Source organism: Psittacula echo, assembly GCF_963264785.1.
Source record: "Psittacula echo genome assembly, chromosome: 5".
NCBI classification, from domain to species: domain Eukaryota; kingdom Metazoa; phylum Chordata; class Aves; order Psittaciformes; family Psittacidae; genus Psittacula; species Psittacula echo.
Window position 1 is genome coordinate 35,844,975 of NC_137739.1, and position 18,642 is coordinate 35,863,616.

The 18,642-nt window shown below is 42.7% G+C and overlaps 2 protein-coding genes across 2 annotated transcripts in view; both read left to right on the plus strand.

Moving 5' to 3' along the window:
* Positions 1 to 5,011, plus strand: part of OSBPL5 (oxysterol binding protein like 5) — a gene marked incomplete at both ends in the record, with an annotated part of 183,146 nt that extends 178,135 nt beyond the window's left edge. Inside the window, 5 exons of the mRNA XM_080619134.1 lie at positions 1,031 to 1,216; positions 1,757 to 1,895; positions 3,063 to 3,180; positions 3,778 to 3,880; positions 4,876 to 5,011. Of these exons, the coding sequence (XP_080475260.1) occupies positions 1,031 to 1,216; positions 1,757 to 1,895; positions 3,063 to 3,180; positions 3,778 to 3,880; positions 4,876 to 5,011 (682 nt within the window). The remainder of the gene's footprint in view (positions 1 to 1,030; positions 1,217 to 1,756; positions 1,896 to 3,062; positions 3,181 to 3,777; positions 3,881 to 4,875) is intronic.
* Positions 5,012 to 7,680: 2,669 nt separating this feature from the next.
* LOC308221212 (uncharacterized protein) lies at positions 7,681 to 18,591 on the plus strand (the record flags this gene model as incomplete). Its single annotated transcript, XM_080618198.1, has 11 exons — positions 7,681 to 7,706; positions 8,776 to 8,872; positions 9,783 to 9,879; positions 10,805 to 10,936; positions 11,120 to 11,231; positions 11,831 to 11,904; positions 12,603 to 12,698; positions 13,723 to 13,757; positions 16,606 to 16,932; positions 17,418 to 17,466; positions 18,296 to 18,591. The coding sequence occupies 11 exons, from the start codon at positions 7,681 to 7,683 to the stop codon at positions 18,589 to 18,591; spliced, it is 1,341 nt and encodes a 446-aa protein (XP_080474324.1).
* Positions 18,592 to 18,642: the final 51 nt, after the last annotated feature.

Below are 18,642 nucleotides of genomic sequence, written 5' to 3' on the forward strand. Positions count from 1 at the left end.
AAAATGGGAGTGACTTTTCAGAAAAGACAGGAAAGCATTCCTCTGTCTTTAGGTAATTATCCAAGAAACTGCTTTTTTTTGGAAGTGTTGTGTTAACACATGATGATAGAAATATAATGAAAGCATTGGTATCCTTTTGAAGTTAAGAGTTTCACAACAAGCTCCAAATTAAATGGAGTAATTTATTCATCTTCTAAATGGCGGACTGATGTTTTGCAGAGCAGGGAATGCTGGAACAGCCTTGATCTCCAGTGCCTATTCTAACTGCTAAACCACTAGGTAATGTTCTGGCAGGGCTAGCTGCTAATCTCAGAAGTACTTCCAGTGATTAGAGGAACTGTGGAGAGGCCTATTACAGCTCGGCTACAGTAAAAAAAAGTGATTTTTCTCTTGTAAAAACTAGATCCTCTCCTCTAGGCAAAGGCTTAGTGAGACACCATGTAACAGATTGTGTATCTTTTGGCAGCTGAAAACAAGTGCTAGTGAAGGCCTGTGTCCCTGCTTGCAGTTTGTGAGTGCAAGTACATCTCCATTTCTTGCAGACTGTATTAGCTTCCTACAGGCCTGGTTGCTAACCCAGTATAGAAGTACAACATTGCATGTGCAGCTGCAAGCTGTGCGCATGAATTTGTTTTCCAGTGCTTCTAAGCTTCAAAGCCTATGTTTCAAGGGTAGATATTAATACAAAGTCTAAGTAAAACATTAATGATTGAAAGGGCAAGGAAGATCACAAACTCTCCATTATAGATCAGTCACTTCTGAATAGGCCACTGAATTGAGTATAACGATCTTAGACAGCACTGAAGATTTTAATGAACGTTGTAAGTGATGTTATCTAAGGGAAACTTCCCCTGTTCTTCAGCGGATCATTGTATACAGCATTCAGTGTTGCCATTCTTATAACGTTCCTTTAATTCATAGTTCCTCTGGAGTAGCAATAGACTAGAAAAGCGCCAACTCTAAGGCTGGAGCTGGCAGAATGCATTGTTGGTTTTAGGGTGGTTTAACTTGCTTCCCTGTTCATTCCTAGGCTTTGGCAGCACGTTACCAGTGCAATAAACAAAGGTGATCAAAACAGGGCAACACAAGAAAAATTCGTGCTAGAAGAGGAGCAGAGGAATGCTGCCCGGGAGCGGAGAGAGAACGGCACAGAATGGAAACCGCTGCTTTTCCAGCATGACGCCACGACTAACGAATGGCGCTACAGATATGAGGAGTGAGTGCTGGAGTGGGGGTTGTGAACAGGCCTCACTTCTTGAGTTCCCAGGGGTGCAAAGCAAGGTTACAGACCTGCAATTTCAGTCCTGTCGTTCCCCAAACTATGCACTGGCTTGCTCTTTCTGAGTTCTATGTCACTATTACAATACATATTCCTGATACTAATTGGGAATAGCTGGAAATGAGGACTTGGCAATGGAAAATCTGCTATGCCATTGGTAGAAATCCCTATTGCTGCAATCAAGCGTGGAATCATTTTGCAGAGATTTTCTGCACTGTACGAGCAGAGCTGACAAGTGTCTCTCCTCCTCTGGCAAGAAGAGTGAGGCCTTTGGAGACTGAACCTCCCTCATTTATTGCTAGGAAGAGTGAATGTAAAGGGAAGTATCTGCTAGTCCTCACACTACATCTGTGGAAACTCTGGTTACTGTCAGAGATGGGTGCCTGCCCTGATGCATGCAGAGTTAGTGTATTGCTGATAACACACCTGGTATGGGATTCTTGCTTTTCTGATGTTTTTTTCCTTTGGTCTCTAAAGTTTAAGACCTTGGGATCCTTTGAATGACATTGCCCAATTTGAGAAGAATGGAATACTTCAGACAATGGAAAGACAGTTATCCACAAGAATGTCAAACCACAAAACAACATGCATAAACAATCAAATTACGCGGCACAAGGTAAAAAGCCTGGTTTAGGGAATAGAATATTCTTTATGATTGTTTAGATACACAGCCTTTTTCTGCAGCATTTTCATGTAAGCACAGCATAGGCTGAAAGGTTTAATTTGGAATAATATAGCTTATGAATCTAGACCTGCAATATTATACTATTGTTAACTCCAAATAATTACGATTCTTGGTTGATGTATCCTATCTGTTTTGGCACTTTTCTTCCACCCATGTTAGTGACAGTGACTCATACTGGGTTTTGCATATGACTGAGCTGAACTTCACTGTTCAGTGTTTTCCAAAGCAGAAAACTTCCCATAGCAAGGGTGTGAGCAATGTTTTGGAGTACATAGCTGAGATCCTGCAACTTCATTTTTAGTCTTTGCTATCTGCCTTTATCACTTTCCCTTAGACAAGACAAGAAACCTCTCTACATCCTTTCCCTTAAACAAGGATTAAACATTGCATTAATGAACAATGCGTGTTCATTAAACATTGCATTCATCTTTGGAGTAATGTATGTCATTCGTGAAACACTTCGTAAATGCAGAACTGCATTACACTGAAGAACTCGTATCTTACTGTGTACATAGTCTTTTATTTTATAATACCCCGAATCTGAATGTCTCTGAAACAATGGCAAAGTTGAGGTTCATAACTGCGTTACAGATCCTCCAGTGAGAAGTCTGAATCAATGTGCTTGGGTTTACCCATCTGAGAGGTAGGGAGAAACTTTCCAAAGTTCATCAAGAAGTTGGGCATGAAAGTTCTGTGATGTTTAAATACTTCAGGCACCTTCTGAAAAGTCATCCCCAGGAATTTTTATTCTATATTTTTATTATTTTTGTCCTTTCTGTTATGTACCTGGTTGGTAGATGTACGACTCAGAAAAAAAACTATAAAGTTCATCACTAGTATGTGTCAGTTAAAGCTACAAAAATAATTTGGATGGGGTGTCTTAGGGATGTTATCATTTCAGAAAATGCTTCTGTACAGGGCATAAAATACCTTTAAGTAGCTACCATGAGTCCAACTACTAGGAGTTGCTGAGAAAGCAATCAAATTTTGCAATCTCACAGATATTTCCCAGCACTCCAAATTATTTTGTTTAAAACCAAATGCAAGAGTCTTTGATTTGACAGTGACCAAGCCTCTTTTAATCCCCGTTTTATCCAGAGGTCTGCCAAAGACTGCAGACGCCGCAAAACCAGCGACCAGCCATCCAACCATAGCCAGAACACAGAGAGCAGCTGTTCGACACCAGAGTCGGTGCAGGAGCTCTCAGATGATGATGGTAAGTATTTGGGTATCACTGGGTCAGGCTTTAATGTTGTTCCCTCAGAACCTTATTCCTCAAGTCAGCCCTGGGACATTTCCTGACCCTGTTAATACAGTGGACCCAATAGCCCACAGGCAAACACAGAAAATATTCTGTTGTTTGTACCTTTCTGCTTCCCTTTCTGCCTCTTTCTGCCAACAAGGGCTTCCCAGCTCCTGGTACAAATATGTTGGAAAAATACACTGACATTCCAGTCAACAGACAGGAAACAGGCTTAGATTTTCATTCGCTTTTCTCAGCCTTTGTTGGGGGTGACCTTGAATGTTTCGGAGATGAAGGCAGGTGTGAGCACTTCATTCTCCTCCCCTCAGCTAGGGAGCTTGCTGCAAAAATTGTTTTCTGAGAGCTGAAAAAAAGCCCTTAGCAGTGTCACGGGACCTGTTCCACTGACTTGGGTCTTCAGGGTGGAAGATCCTGTCTCATGTCTCCTTCTCCCCATGTTTACTTCTGAAAGTGTCCCTCCTGGCTGTGTCAGTTTGATCACAGCCAGCCATTTGCTGGGTGAACCAGAGTTGGTGATGCAAAACAATGTCCTTCAAAATTTTGCCCCAGGGTTTGAAAGCCTGTGTGCTCAGTGCGGGAAAGAAATGAATCACCTGAAGGAAATTCATTCAGCTGTCTTATCCCTACAGAGAGCCCAACAGGACATACACAGGTAACCAATTTGTCTCATCAAATCAATGATCTTAATGAGCTAAAAATAGCTTGTGGCATTTAACTCCTCCATTGCCACCTTATCAGCTGCAGGGGCGTTTCACTAAGTAACCTGTTAACATACCATAATGGAAAACTCACCCCCTACTTGAAACAGTGAGGAACTCTCTTCCTCCTGAGACTCCTTATGGGGCAGAAAGCATCCCTCAGCATGTTAAGCATCTCTTGACACTACCAACTGCAAAACAGCTGAAGAAGTTGGGAGGGGCTGGGCCAGGTCCTGGCTCTAAATAAATCTCTGCCAGGCAGGAAGGCATGGGATCTCCCTTCTCATCAAGTATGTTATGAATTTGCTCCATTTGCTGGTGGCCTGAAAACTGGGCTCCATGGGTGAAAAGCACTGAATTCCTGCTTTTTGTATAAATGGCTAGTTGCTGTCTGAGGAAAGCAGTGAGGACACCTTATTAACCTACTGCTGTCAAAGGGCTTTGCCCTGCAGACTCCTGTGGGGAGGGCAGGGAAGGTATTAAGTGTTACATCTGCTCCAGGGAGCCCTGCTGATTCCCTTCTGCATGAGGAATATTACCCAGACCTCCTGGGGCTTCACTGGAGTGGGATCACTTAAGGTCCGCTGTTTCTGAATGCCAGAGCCACTGGTGATATGTCTTTAGATTTCCTCTGCTGCTCTTGGGTGTGCCCAAGGCAAGTCCTTATATTTGGAAAGTTAGGGCATAGGTTTGTGAGTGGGGCCCACATGAAGAGATTTCTTGGGGCTCATGCCCTTACACCTTCTCATGCCATCCAGCATGCTCTGCCTGATCCAGCAGCAGCCACAAGTACTTATCTTTCTGTCAAAAAGACATAAAGTCTGCAGGGTGCAGTGCTGTACCCATGAGGGTGTCTCTGAAGTATGGGGATCCTTCCTGGAGTGGAAGCTCAGGTGTGGCTGCACACCTCCATCTGACACACAAATAAACATGCTGCTTTCTTTTCCAGAAACCTCAGTGCTCTGAACAAAAAGTCCTTCCACAAGAAAGTTTCTTCTGAAAGCTTCCTCCTGGACTCTCGCTGTTGGTTTCTCCTCTGCATCTTTCTTACGTGTCAACTATTCATTAATTATGTCTTCAAATAAAATCACTACTTTTGGCAGCAATAATGATTACTGGCTGCAGGAGGGGGGTCACTCGCGCAAGGAGCCCAGTGAGGCACCAAAGCACCTTAGAACCAATGCGGCACAGATGGAAGAAGTTGAAAAAATGAGGTTAAAAAGGGACCTAGGAACCTGCAGATTATGTCATTTTTGCCTTTTACATGTACATCTTCAAGGACCTCTTAACCTGTATGGGCCTTAATGCTGAAGCCAAATGTAGCTTTAATTGTGCAATTTGTTTTCTATGTCTTGTCATTTTCTGATGCAATTAATAATTACCCAGCAGTATTGGTACCTTCAAAATGGTAAACACCCCAGCATTTTGGAAAGGTCATGCCAGCTGGGGTCATAGCTGTTTGAGTGAGAGAGTGCAGCTGGGGAGCTGTAAAGAACCCATGTCTACGGTGCCTGCCTGGCTGCCTTTGATTACGGGAGGGAGCACACTTGGTCCAAAACAATCCACCCCCAGGATATTAAGTCATGATCTGTTTTGTCAGCACACACAGAATGGGACCTCAGAATGTGTTTTGTTTTCCATTCCATGGAAACTGTAAATATGCACAGTTTCCTAGAGCCATTCCTCTTTAGGAAATGGGAAGTCTTTGGTGAAAGCTCCTAATTTGTTTACAGAGCTGACTGGTGTCCCGGATGAGGCCCATCAAGTGTAGCATCAGACATGCCTGTTCATAAAACCTGGTCACTTATTGTTACTATTTGCTATATGGCTGTTTTATAATATCACACACTAGCATTGTAGAGAATCCACTGCCCCAGGATAGGTGAGAAGGATGGGAATGATGTAGATGTATGTGTGTTTGGTCTTAGGCACATTTATTGTCAAAGGTCAGGAAGGAGGAAAGGTTTTGCCACTGCATTCTTCAACTCTGTTAATAGTCTTCCTATTTTACACCATTTTTGAAAGATTTGCAATATTTTCTGTAGACTGTGGACAATACTAAGCCTTTCTTTTCTGGCCTGAAGTAGTTCCAAATGGTAAGTACTGCTATATATACAGCCTTAAAATACTTAGTGGTGGTGCCAGTCTGGGCTATCTTTCAATGTAAATGTTTCCAAATTTTTAAGTACATTCCTTGTCATATTCCCCAGTTAGGGGAACCCTGTGCTTGATATGTTGAAATAAAACTACACACAACTTTGAGTGGCTGGCTGTCTGACAAATTATTTGTGTGTTTGAACTCAGGTTTGTGTTTTATAGTGTTTTACAAGTAAACATCTTTTAGGCCATACTTTTCTAGAGGAAAAGCTACAGGAAAAGGTCTTCAAGAATCTCAGACATAGGCCCTAAGTTAGAACAGCATTAGCATTTTGACACCCTCTGGCTCATATTGGCCGTGTCTTCTGATTGTAGCAATTTCCTCAGGATAGAAAGAAAAGTGGTTGCCTTGATTTTTCTTGTTGTACATGTAAATGTCCAGACTTGTCGGGATTAGAAAACCTTTTGTATTAAGGAGGTAAATTGATACTAGAGAACAGATAGTTCCATGGAAAGAACCACATCTCTCTGACATAAACAGATGAGATAAGAACTGCTATCCAGAAACTGACATTCAAGAGATAAATAAAAAATAACAGGTGAGAGTGACTTTGCTATTAGCAAAAGTCTCCGGAAAGCCAAAGAATTCTTCATCCTTGAGGAATCATCCTTACAGAACATCAGCGTTCTCAGTCCTTGTCAGATGCCTGTTTGAAGGACATCATCCCAGTCACTCCTTGCTGAGGAAGTCTGACCCGTGCCACACATGGTCTAACCATCTGTGAGAGGGGGTCCCCCAGCCTCTGCCTGTCCAGCCACTAGTAACACCTGTGTGGCTACGTAGGGTCCGGTAGGCAATATGGAAGCATTTGCTCCTCATGCTGTGCAAACACGTCTGCTACTTTCCTGCATAAATCTCCGGTTTGAATGCTTCAGCAGGTCACATGTCTCTGGCTGTCAGCACAGCCTTCCTCATCACACAGCCCCCTTCCAGACCATGTATTGCTGTTACTGCTTGGAATCTTGCCTCTGCCATAGGGACATTTACATTTCTTGGGTGCAAATGTATTCTGGGTTTGAGAAAGTTACTAAAAATTAAAAATAAATCCCTAAACGCACCTGAACCAAAGAGAAGCAGTGCTTAAGAACTGCCTTCAGGAACTTTGCCTTCACTGCAAAGCAAATGCCTGAAATTCTTTGGATCAATTCCATTTTACCAAGCTACACACCCATAGGGATTTCACTGCGACTTGTTACTGCAGTTAAATAAAACAAATGCTGTTACTATGAGAGGAGCAGTTCAATGAAAGAAACTGTTAACCTACATAAACTAATTATGCATCAGTAGAGAAGGAGTTTCCTACATTTACTGCTGCTGCAGCAGGGAATTAAAAATAATCCAGAAAGGAACAATCTATAAATCCTTGTGCTATTAATTTTAATCCAATTTCAACATCTGGAGGTGAATGTTCCTACATGCCAGTTACGTGCACATGGAAGATGAAAGGTATTCTTGAGGAAAATCATGGTCAGAAATGTAATTTCTCTGTTGAAAAGCTGAGAACCCTTTCAGGTCTTTAGAAACCCAGTTAGGTGCTCAGTTTGTGCAGGTTTGGAAAAATTCTCCTTCCACTCTTGCACCTTCTTTTCACGATCCATGGGCAGCCAGCCCAGCGGCAGCATGTGAGCTTTGGGTGGGGAGACACGAATTGGACCATTTCCTAACGTGGTTTCCTCCTGCTCTTACTACGTGTAAAACGTGGTACTGGGTTTTGCATCTCCTAAGGCATGACGTGGGGCTCCTTGACCCCTGTGGGTGGTCAGTGTGCTGTTGGGACACACATTCCCATTTGGCTTTAGTCTGAGAACAATGCTGTTCTTGATAATGTTTTATGTGTTTACAGACATTTTAGTTGTTGTTCAGTAGTGCTTACCCTGATCAAGGGCTTTTCAGTCTCATGCCCTGCCAGTGAGGAGGGACACAAGAAGGCGGGAGGAAGCAGAGAAAGGACACCTGACCCCAACTAGCCAAAGAGATATTCCATACCGCAGCACGTCATGCCCAGTATATAAACTGGGGGAGTTACCCAGAAGGTCCAGATCGCTGCTCAAGTCGGGCTGGGTATCAGTCGTCGCTTGTGTTTATCAGGGTTTTTTCCTTTGCCTTTTCAGTTTTATATTTTCTCCCCTTAGTATTTCTCTTATCGTTGTTATTATTGGTGGTAGTAGTAGTAGTTCTATATTATACTTTAGTTACTGGGCTGTCCTTATCTCAACCCGTGGGTTTCTTTCTTAAGACTCTCTTCCCTATCCGGACGGGCCTTAACAACGACAGGGCCCGCTTCAGCTCTCACGAGGGCTCTGCGGAGGGCTGGGAGGCGCGGGGGCGGAGGGCGGGGCCGGGTTGCCTTACGCGGCGGCGGCTATAAAGGGATGGGGGACGGACTTGTGGTCCTGCTGAGTGCGGGGCGGAGCGCGGGGCTGGAGTGAGGCAGGTGTGGCTATGGCAGCCGGAGGGGCGGTGTGCGTGCTGCTGGTGAGTGCAGAAGCCGGGCCTGGGGAGGCGAAAGTATCTGTGGTCGTGATCGCTGTTTGCTAGGAGGGGCTCGTCCTCCACTTGCTCGCCGCCAGTAAAGCTGGTACCTAGCCGCAGCCAGTGGAGGAACGTGGAGTAGCCTCGAGTTTTCTGCTCTTCTCTTCCTCAAAGGAACTTAGTAACTTGCCTTAACTCTCTTTTTCCTGTTGCCTGTAGTTTTGGGAATCCTGAGTTGTTAACCACTTCCTTGAAGGAAGCGCAGCTGCTGAGGGGTAAAGCCAGCGCAGGACCACCTGCGCACCGCGGGGTGAGGGCAAGTGTCGCCTGTCCCTGCGCTGCCTCTCGGAAAAAAAGGAAGTTGCAAGCCAGGAGTGAGCTCTTTAATAGCCCTGCACGTAGTCTGCTTGGGAAAACGGTGGTTTTCTCAACTCTGCGATTGTGGAAAAGACTTTCCGTGCCCCGGGGACAGTTGAAAGAGCGGAGCCGGGAGCGGGGACTCTTGGTTTCGGCTTAGAAATTGACCGCCGATGGTAATTAGCAGTGGGAGGTTCCGCCGCCGTCCCTTCCCCTCCTGCCGCGCTTCGCCCTTTTTCTGAGCGATGTGTATTGGTGGCCCAGAGCCCACGGCACCTGAGCAAGCCCCGCGCTGGTCGCCCCGCACCTGAGTGTCGGAGAGGGTCGGGCGGCCGCGGGGCTCTTAACATTAGAATAAAATTAAAATATAACGAGTTCCTAATGCTCCTGTGGCCACAGTAAGTTATTTTTGTTGGTGACTCAACTGCGTGCCTTCTTCTGAAGATTACAGTGCCAGTGAGAAATGTTGGATGAGGTTTGTGGCCGTTTCCTCAATTTTGCTGGAGAAAGACAAACGCTGATTCTCCTGGATTAACGAGGCGCAAGGAGGGAGAAATTAATCCCTAGCGCAAGATCTCGGTCTCTGAAGTTCAATTGCAGTGAATTGGTAAAAATAAAATAGTTTAAAACCAAGGCGGGGATATGGGACGACGATTGCCTAAACCCTGCCAGCCACAGCTGTAACCCCAGTTTTGTGATTGTAATTACCGCTGAGAGAGGCACACTTAGCAGAAATTAGTTTGGGTTTCCTCTGTGGCTTCTCATGAACTTCTGAATGTGTTTTCATTGAAGTCTTCACAGGAACCCTGAGATGATTATCGTGTCCTGGGAGGATGAATCACTCCAGCACTTGCTTTTTTCCGCTGTAGGCTTCACTGCTGGTAATGCTTGGAGCCCGAGGAGCAGAGCACTGTGGGGACGGAGAGTACTTAGCCGAAGATCACTGCTGTGTATTTTGTCCAGCAGGTAAGACCTCTAGCAGTTGTAGCTGATACTGGGCATGGTTTTTTACCCCGGGGAGGTGACTGTGTCACTGTTGGGTTTTACATTGAATGTGGTGAACATGTAAGCCTGCTCGGAGCTGTGGCAACTTCTTGATGCTGTTAAGGCAGGGCTCTGTTTTGAAGCCCCTTGTGCAATAGGTGATGAATGGGAAATGTGCCTTAGCAGTGAGCCAGGAAACCTCTGCATGCTGCTGCTGAGGATAGAGTGTTCAAAGTCAGGTTTTTCTGTGGCATGTTTTGTTTGTTGGGTTTTTATGGTTTTTGTTCATTTTTGGTGGTGTTGGGTTTTGTGGGTTTTGGTTTTGTTTGGTTTTGTGTGTTTGGGGTTTTTTTGAGGGGGGGGAGTGTTTGTTTTTGTTTTTTTTTTATTTGGCTGGTTTTTGTTTTGTTTTCCAAGAAAGGGTCCTTGCAGAATTCTGATGCTTCTGTATCTGCAGGTAAAACTTTGGTTTGCCTTTGCTCCCCCTTCCTTGCTCAATGTGTGCAGAGTTAACAAGCTCTGTGCCAAGAAGCACACTGCCTTTACTGTACTGGGGGGTGCTATTGAGTGTATTTAGAGATCCTTCAGACAAAGGAGAAGAGAGGATGTTACAGGCAATTCTCCATGTGCTCCTTCAGGGAGGATGACACTGGCTTTGTGTCGTCCTAGTTCCTACATGTGTCCTGGTGGAGGCCTGGCTGGATGCCTTGTTTGCCATAACTCCCTGTCTGAGTGGCAAATGTGCCTCCTGACCCTGCTGTGCTGTTCGCTTCACATGGCACACTGATCGCTTGTGAGGAGGAGGCTGAACTTTCATAAAAAATGGCTTTGTGTTGTAACATCCTATTGCAGTCCTTTGCCTATTAAATGATCCCTTGAGATAGCTGCCGATTCTCCTCTTCCACAGGTACTTATGTTGCTCAGCACTGCAGAGCTCCGCATTTGAGAGGAATGTGTGTCCCTTGCACCGAAGGAGTAGGTTATACTGCCCATGAGAACGGCTTGGAAGAATGCTTGTCATGCAGACAGTGCAAAGATGGTACCAAAATCAACTTTGAAACCTTAACCCTTCCCCCCTTTTTAATGCGGGAAGCCTGGTCCTATGTCTTTTTGCACTTCCAGCCATTGAGAATATTGAACTTATAAATTGTCTTTATGGCATGGGTATAATTTTTACACAGTTGTAGTGTCACAACTTTTGTAACTTGTATTTTATTTTTAGATCAGACAATTTTGAGACCCTGTATTCCAACACATGATACTGAATGCCGATGCAAACAAGGGTATTTCTGCCCTGCCGAGGACTGTGAAATATGTCATAAATGCAGTACAATGTAAGTTTAATGAATAAAAATGACTGATTTCCTTCTAGAGAATGTCTAGAGTTGTGGCCAAATCTGTGCCAATATCTAAACTATGTTATTAGGCAGTAAATAATTGCTCTGAAGCCAAATGGCATTAGTCATGCATTTAAATTTTAAATGTCAAAATATGTGAGGCTGAGACCTAGAAAGATACAGATTTTGGTATTGTGGTGCTTGTTGCTTATGGCTGTAATCTTACACTTTTCATGTTTTCAGATTATTGCTGTCCCACATACATAATTGAATGAGCTTTGTATCAGCCAGTCAAAAATTTCAGGAGGTAGAACCACCTGTTGAAGGAAACTAATTGTGCATGAATAACACATCTACTTTGTGTGGTTTTTCTGTGCTCCTTTAGAGGCTAAGACACATGACCTTTATCTGTTTTTCTTCTATTTAATCTTGCAGTATTATGTTGGGTTGTTTGAAGGTTCACTTCTAACAAAGTTACCTGTTTATACATGTTCTCTTCATGTCTTGTAAGCTCTGCCCAAAAAAGATTTGGCCTGGGTAGAGCTGCATATTGCTCTGGAAATATAGAAATAACCCTGTGTTGCCATCTACTTCAGGTGTCCGGAAGGAAAAGAAATTGTGCAGACTTGCAATGCTACTATGGACCTAGGATGTGGCTTACCTGATCAAGGTCTGGTACACAGATACTGCTTGGCTTGGTTGGTTGGGTTGCTGGCTTCAGGCTAATGACACCAGAGCAGCCTGTAAAACAGTGGCTGTACTACTGTGACATATTTAAGAGCTTCTGTATTTTGTTCTGGGAATTACTTGCCAAAGACGAGTTCTCAAAGAGGTTGGAAGGGCAAACCGTCTTAAACCTTACTCTATGAAAAGCTACATGTATTGCCAGGGTTTTCAAAGTCGCAGTAGTGACACTGTGGAAAGTTATGGGTTGTAGAAAGATTTCTTTGATGTTTTCTATATCTGAGAAGCTGCATATGGAGTGGCTTTCCCTCCTGCTGGTGGATAGCTTCTACCAGACTAAAGAAGGAACTGGCAGTATTGACACTACAGCACCTGAAGCTTGCTGTCATCTTTCATGTACATGTTTTCCCCCTTGTCTTAAATGTCTCATCGGAAAACCTCGTAGAAGCTGTATCACAGCTCTGTACAAAGTCCCCTGTTGCCTTTGGAATAATGATGTGTGATGTGTGTTCTGGGAAGCTGATAGGCCCACTGCTTTTTCCAGTATGAGCTAGCTGAGTCATTGTTCTGGTGCTGAGCTTGGTCTGCTCTTTAGGACAGTAGGGAAGACTTGGGCTTCAGAATATCTTGTTTGGAGACTATTTCAGTACTGAATTTTTTTTTTTATTCATTTTTCCATTGCAGGAAGCACAATTCATGTTTGGATTCCTATTGTGATAAGTTTGTTTGCTCTTGGGTTTTTGCTGTTCTGTCTACATAGACAGCTAAAGCGTAATAAAGGTAACTGCTTGATTACTATCTACAAGCTTCCCAGAACTAGGCAAAGCATGCACTAAGGCTGTCCCAAGGTTTTGTGTTAAATTATGTTGGACCAGCTTAAGCTCTAGTTCATTTAGTATGCAGTTTAACTAACTGTCATATAATGGTGACTAGCTTTGCTCAGTAAATGAAATACATGAACTTTAACTGTGAGCTTCCTTACTTTGCTGACAGATGCTTTTGCTTCAAAGCCAGATCAGCATAGCATCCTTAAAAGGACTTATCTACTTATACTGTGTTGGCAAAGAGGAAGAAAAATCTGGGCACAAGCTCAGATGTATGGGGCAAAAAGTAGAAACTAGTTAGATCATTAACCACTTTGATTCTCTGTGTTTGACTGTGGAGACTTACTTTTTTTTCCCCTACAAATTGTTGTCCTTTCATCATTTGAGCCTCTTAACATGAACATTAGGCTGATAAAGTCGTGTGAATTACTGATTTATTTTTTTTTTTTTAGTGGAAATGGAGATGTTTTCCTGAGAAACTTCTTTTCACTACTGCATATTAAAATGGTTTTGTAACTAGTTTAGTTAGAATAATGTGTAAAATTATTCTGAATTTTGAATGGTAACTTATTCAAATTATGTCTTACTGATGGTATTAAAGTACAGACAATTTCTGTCTTCTGTTGTATTGCAATAGCCCACAAAAATGCTAAGAAGCATAAGTTGGAGGTGGGAGATGTGGGGAGGGGGAGGAATAGAAGTGTGGCTTAAAAGACAAACTGCATCATGTGGTCTGTATTTAGCCAAGTAGGATGCTTTATTCCCTGTATGAAGGCACAGTGTTTGTGCTGTTGATGGAAGCTAACGGTAGTACTCATGAAGTGTAAGATAGATGAGGGAAACTAAATGGCTTGTATTAGAGCTTTTTTTGTGTTTGTGTTACAGATGTGTCTAGCACACAGAAATTTTGTGTGAATTCAGCTATTGTTAAGTTGCTACAAATCCTGAAAGTTTCTTAGACACTTTCCTTGTTTTTCCAGCTGCTTCACGTGATAAAGACGGAGAGAAGGGTCTGGTAAGTATGTGATGGATCAAGCATTTCATTTCAGTTTTGTGCAGCTTAATTGTACCTGATACACAGCTCTCAATTTTATTTTTTTTGTCTCCCTGTAGACCTCTGATAGGATGCATTCCTGGATGCAACAAGCTGTGAGTCATACAGGGCCAGAAGTTAGCAAGGGCCTGATAAGTTCATTAGCTGCATGTGCCCACTGCAGTTCACCTTTCCAGTACTTCCCTTGGAAACATTCCAGAGCCTGTGCCCAGGAAATTTTGAAACTGGAAAAAAAATAGACTAAGTGCAAGCTTTCACTTCAAACTGTCTCTAACTGATGCCCTAATCCAATTTAGTTCTTTGCTGCTTCATGTGTATATGCCCCAGGCAACATCAGCTATCACTTGCCTGTGTGGTTTTCTAGCTTCCCTTGCATTTTTGACTATGATGTTGTTTGTTCATAAGGCTGACTTCTCTTGATCCAGGGAAGTGACTGAGTCTTTCTGCCTTTGGGCTTATGGCATAAGCTGCAGACCAGGACCTAGCAGTCTGACTTCTTGGTCCTATAGAGTCCCATAAGACAAGGGGTTCAGGGTTCTGAGCACACCAGTTGTTCAGAAGTACATCCCTGAAAAGGGTTTACCAAGCTAACACTGGCTGCTGGTATATGTTTTACTTGAAAGCTAGGTTCACCCTGGCCTCTTGCAGGCAAACACTATTTCAGAACCTTAATGTTTCAGACTAAAGATTATTTCTAGTCTAGCACTTTGCAAGATAAATACATTACTAGCTTGTGCTTAGCTAGTCTATTCAGAAGCTACACTCCCAACATCACAGTAAGGCAAAAATGAGCTCAGTCTTCACTAGTATACTTAATGATGTGTAACACCAGCTGCAAAACAAGTATTTGTTCTGATGAGGATCTATAGAAAAGCATCCAAATTCCTCTGGTAGCATGTGTACAGCACCTTCTCCTGTTGCCTTTCTTGTCCCACGTACAATGCATGCACTATTCACTTCATATGTGAGCTCTTGTCCAATCTTACTAGTTAGACATTTCAAATAATTAAATGCTGCTTAATTACATCAAAAATACTTGAAGACTGGGGAAATGGAATTGAAAGATAAGTTAAAAACATCACTTTAAACTCTTATTTTTCTTAAGGTCCATAAGTGACTCAAATACATGAATCACCAATGGGTTTTTGTTGAGTTGTCTCTTCCCCCCACAAACTGTCCAGATCTGCAGTACTTCATGTGTTTGTAGAAGCTGATGAAGAAATGTGAGAGAAAAAGTGGTCAAAATGCTGCAGCATAGGAATAGGCACATCTAACACCTCTTTAATATGAATAAAAAAAATGATGGTAGAATAATACAGTCATAAGTTGATGTATGGTGATGCTTAGCTGTGATACAAGACTTGTCACAGACTTGAATTGCAATGCCTGCCCCCTTGGAGTGTTCATGCTACTGTAACAATAAGCTATTTTGCCAAGGAGAGTTACACTGATGCAATCCTCAGAACAGGTGTGGCACCGACACACTGTCCTTCCCTGAGTACCAGTGAATTTATACTGTTCTTTAAAAACCAAATCTACTGTTAATACTGTATTTCATTCTAAAATAGAGCAGCAGCTATTAGTCAGCCATGATGTGTGCCTTCAGTTGCTCAGTTACCTATTTAAGAACTATACTGCATAAATAGGATCAACTTGTTTAACCTGTTTGCACCCTTACACAAAGTGGATTCAATGACAATGATGCGAAACTACATGAGTGATGCATAGGGTGGTTCCCCTTACATCCCTGCTTATGTCTGTTGGCCACATGGCAGTGTCGCGCATGGGTCACTGGCTTCGTGGAAACAGAAATCACACTGGCTTATGCTCCTCTGGAACTGTACCTTAAACGCAAGTCCATTTTAACAACAGTTGCTCCTTGCCCTCATTTTCTACATTAAAAAAAGAAAAAAAAAAGTATAGCTTTCCAGTTTTAGCACTAGGTGATGTGATAGTTAGATGGTGGTCTGCTTTGTACTTGTGCTATTCTTAATGAGTTGGATCTATACTCCCTGCCACATGTTTGTTTAATGTATCAACAATGCTAAAAATGATGCAGCTCTCCTCACTTGCATCCCTCTTTGTCCCCTCACAAATGCACTGATACTCACTGTCTCCTTTCAACTGATTCTAGTTTGAGAATGTGCCAGAAAAACAAATCCAGCCAAAAAAAGCCCAAGCTAGTGCACTTACATGAAGCTGATAGGCTGTTACCAGCTCGACAAAAGCTCTGAGGTCATCAGCCTTGATACAGTGATAGGCTTGAGGCTCCTGTTGTTGTTAAGTCAGCTCAGGTGTGGCAAGGCAATTTAATTTCCTCCTACCTCAGGAAGGGAGCATACTTTCCATACCTAGGAGAGGAGAAAGCAGCAATAGATGTCAATGAAAACACTTAAGAAAAGTTTCCTGTGTTTGTTATGATAGTAGCCTGTGAGCCTTACCCTGCAGTCCAGTGGTAGCAGAACAGTCAGCAAAGTGGAGAGTTTAGGCTTGGAAACCATTTGAAGTCCATATCTATAAAGGCTGTAACTCTTGCATGTTTGTAACTCTGCTGAATTAGGAACTCTCCTATTATTTCTGTGACATCTGGTGACTTCAGGTATTCTGTTTTCTTCCTACAGACTGTCCTTGAAGGCTTACCTATGAAATATATAACATATCATAAAATCCTAGCATTGTTTGGGTTGGAAGGGATCTTACAGATCATCTAGTTCTAACCCCCTGCCATGGGCAGGGACACCATCCACTAAAGCATGTTGCTTAAAGCCCCTTCCAGCTTGGTCTTGAAATATGTTCTTATTCTTTGCAGGAGTCTGAGGGCAGTACTGAAAGCCTCATTTTACCAGAAGCGGAGGCACCTGCAAACAACACAATCAACCCAGAGGATGAGAACTCTGATGAGAGCCCAGAAGGCCAAGTGCAAACCAGTGTTCACCTGGAAGTGAAAAACACATCACCAGAGGAAACTGCACTCTCTGAGAGGGGCACCAGTCTGTGTGGCATGAAGTGTCAGGTAGAAAGTTGCTGGAGGAGGATTGCTGAGTCCTCACTACCAGCAAAAACTGGGCAGAATCCTGCTTTTCTTCAGAATGCTTCATCTAAAGGCCTAAGAGTTAGGATGCCAGCAAATTGTATGGTATGTGTGTGTGTGTGTGTGTAAAACTATCATTGTATTTTCTCTGACAGGTGTAGAATCTTACTTGAGTTCTTACCTATTCCATGAGTCATAGTTGTTGTTTACAGGTAGAATGATAGGGAAGAGAAAGCTTTGCCTTAAGGATGTAATAGAAAGTATGGGAACTGATACCTTGGGAAAGTAAACTTCAATCCCTCACTTATCCTGCTCTGCCTCTCTCATCTCCTTGATCAATATTTATACAGAAGGTATTCTTCTGCAATAGCAGCAAATGCGTTGCCTTGTTGCTTCCCTTTGGAGCTAGTAGCATGGCTGTTTCAGGCTGCAATTTTCTTTATTCAAATACTTTCAGCTGTGCTGTGACATCTGCCCCCTTCCCCCTTATTGGTGTGTGTGCTGTGGAAGTAAGCTATCAAATAGCTCGGGAATAATCGTGAGTGACGTGGTCTGATATGTTGGAGTAACAGTCCAACTTTGCATTGCAGATACAAGAACCACAGTGTCAAATAATTGTTAAAGATCTCTCTCAAAAAGGTGAGTATTCCTTAAATTGGCAGTACTTGGAATTTGTTTTGTTTCCTGTTAACTGTAGTCTACTTCAGGAATAGTGTAGGGAGGCCAATGAATATTGCTTGAAGCTATAAGGCTTTCAGTTTATTGTAAAATATGATGAAACAGGATTATTACTACATTTGAGAGGGGTTGTAATACCTGTGATGAATTGTTCTACTTTATAAAGCATGGCTTTTCTGCACAGGAGTATAGTGCAGTCATGCTTTTAAGAATAAGAAAGGTACAAAATTTTTGTGTGTGTTAAACAAATCTGCATTGCAGCAGTCTACTCTGCCTTAATGAGTGAGGTGTAGGTCAGAGCAGGACATCTTTCTGTCAAATGTCTGCTCACATGGAAGACTACATTGAATCCCCATACGTTTACCTCTACCCAGCAAGTTGATGTGCTGTATCCCCAAGCAATGGGTTTTGCTTATGCTGGTCTTGGAATGGCAAACCTAACCAGTAACATAGTGAAGGGGTTAAAGCCTACTGCTGAGTAGCCCTATTATGCTTAAATGAAGATGTGCAGGGCAATGAAAGCTTCCTCAAAACCATTTCTACTGAATGGTGTCTTGTCTTAAGAGACTACTTTTGCAGTATGTAGATTGATACTTTTAGCTTCTTTCAAGACCACTCAGTAGGAAACCTACTCGTCCCACAGCTTCTTAGATGCCAAACCTGGCCTTGCTGCTGCTGTTTGGTCTGTGCATGTGTTGGCTGAAAATTAATGGGAAAGCAGGTACATTAGCTCTGAAAGAAGTCTGTATTTTAAACCCTAAGCTGATGTGTGTTGTGTTTTTTCTTTCAGAACTAAGTGATAGCTTTTTGGTCTTTATAAAAGAAGTACCACAGAAAAAATGGAAGCAGTTTATGAGAAAACATCTGGACGAAAATTCTATTAATAAAACTGTTCATAACTTTCCTAATGATATAGAAGAGCAGTCTTATCAGATGCTTCTCCTCTGGAAAAACTCACTGGGGGAGAAACAGTCTATTATTAAGCTACTGGATGAGTTAAGGCAAGTAGATACCAGGGCTTATCATAATGTATTGAACACTTTAAAAAGTAAGAATATTATAAGTAAGTTAGAAGTTACAGATTAATATTTGCAACTAACTTGGATAATGTTCTTTTGTACATATATATGTCTACAA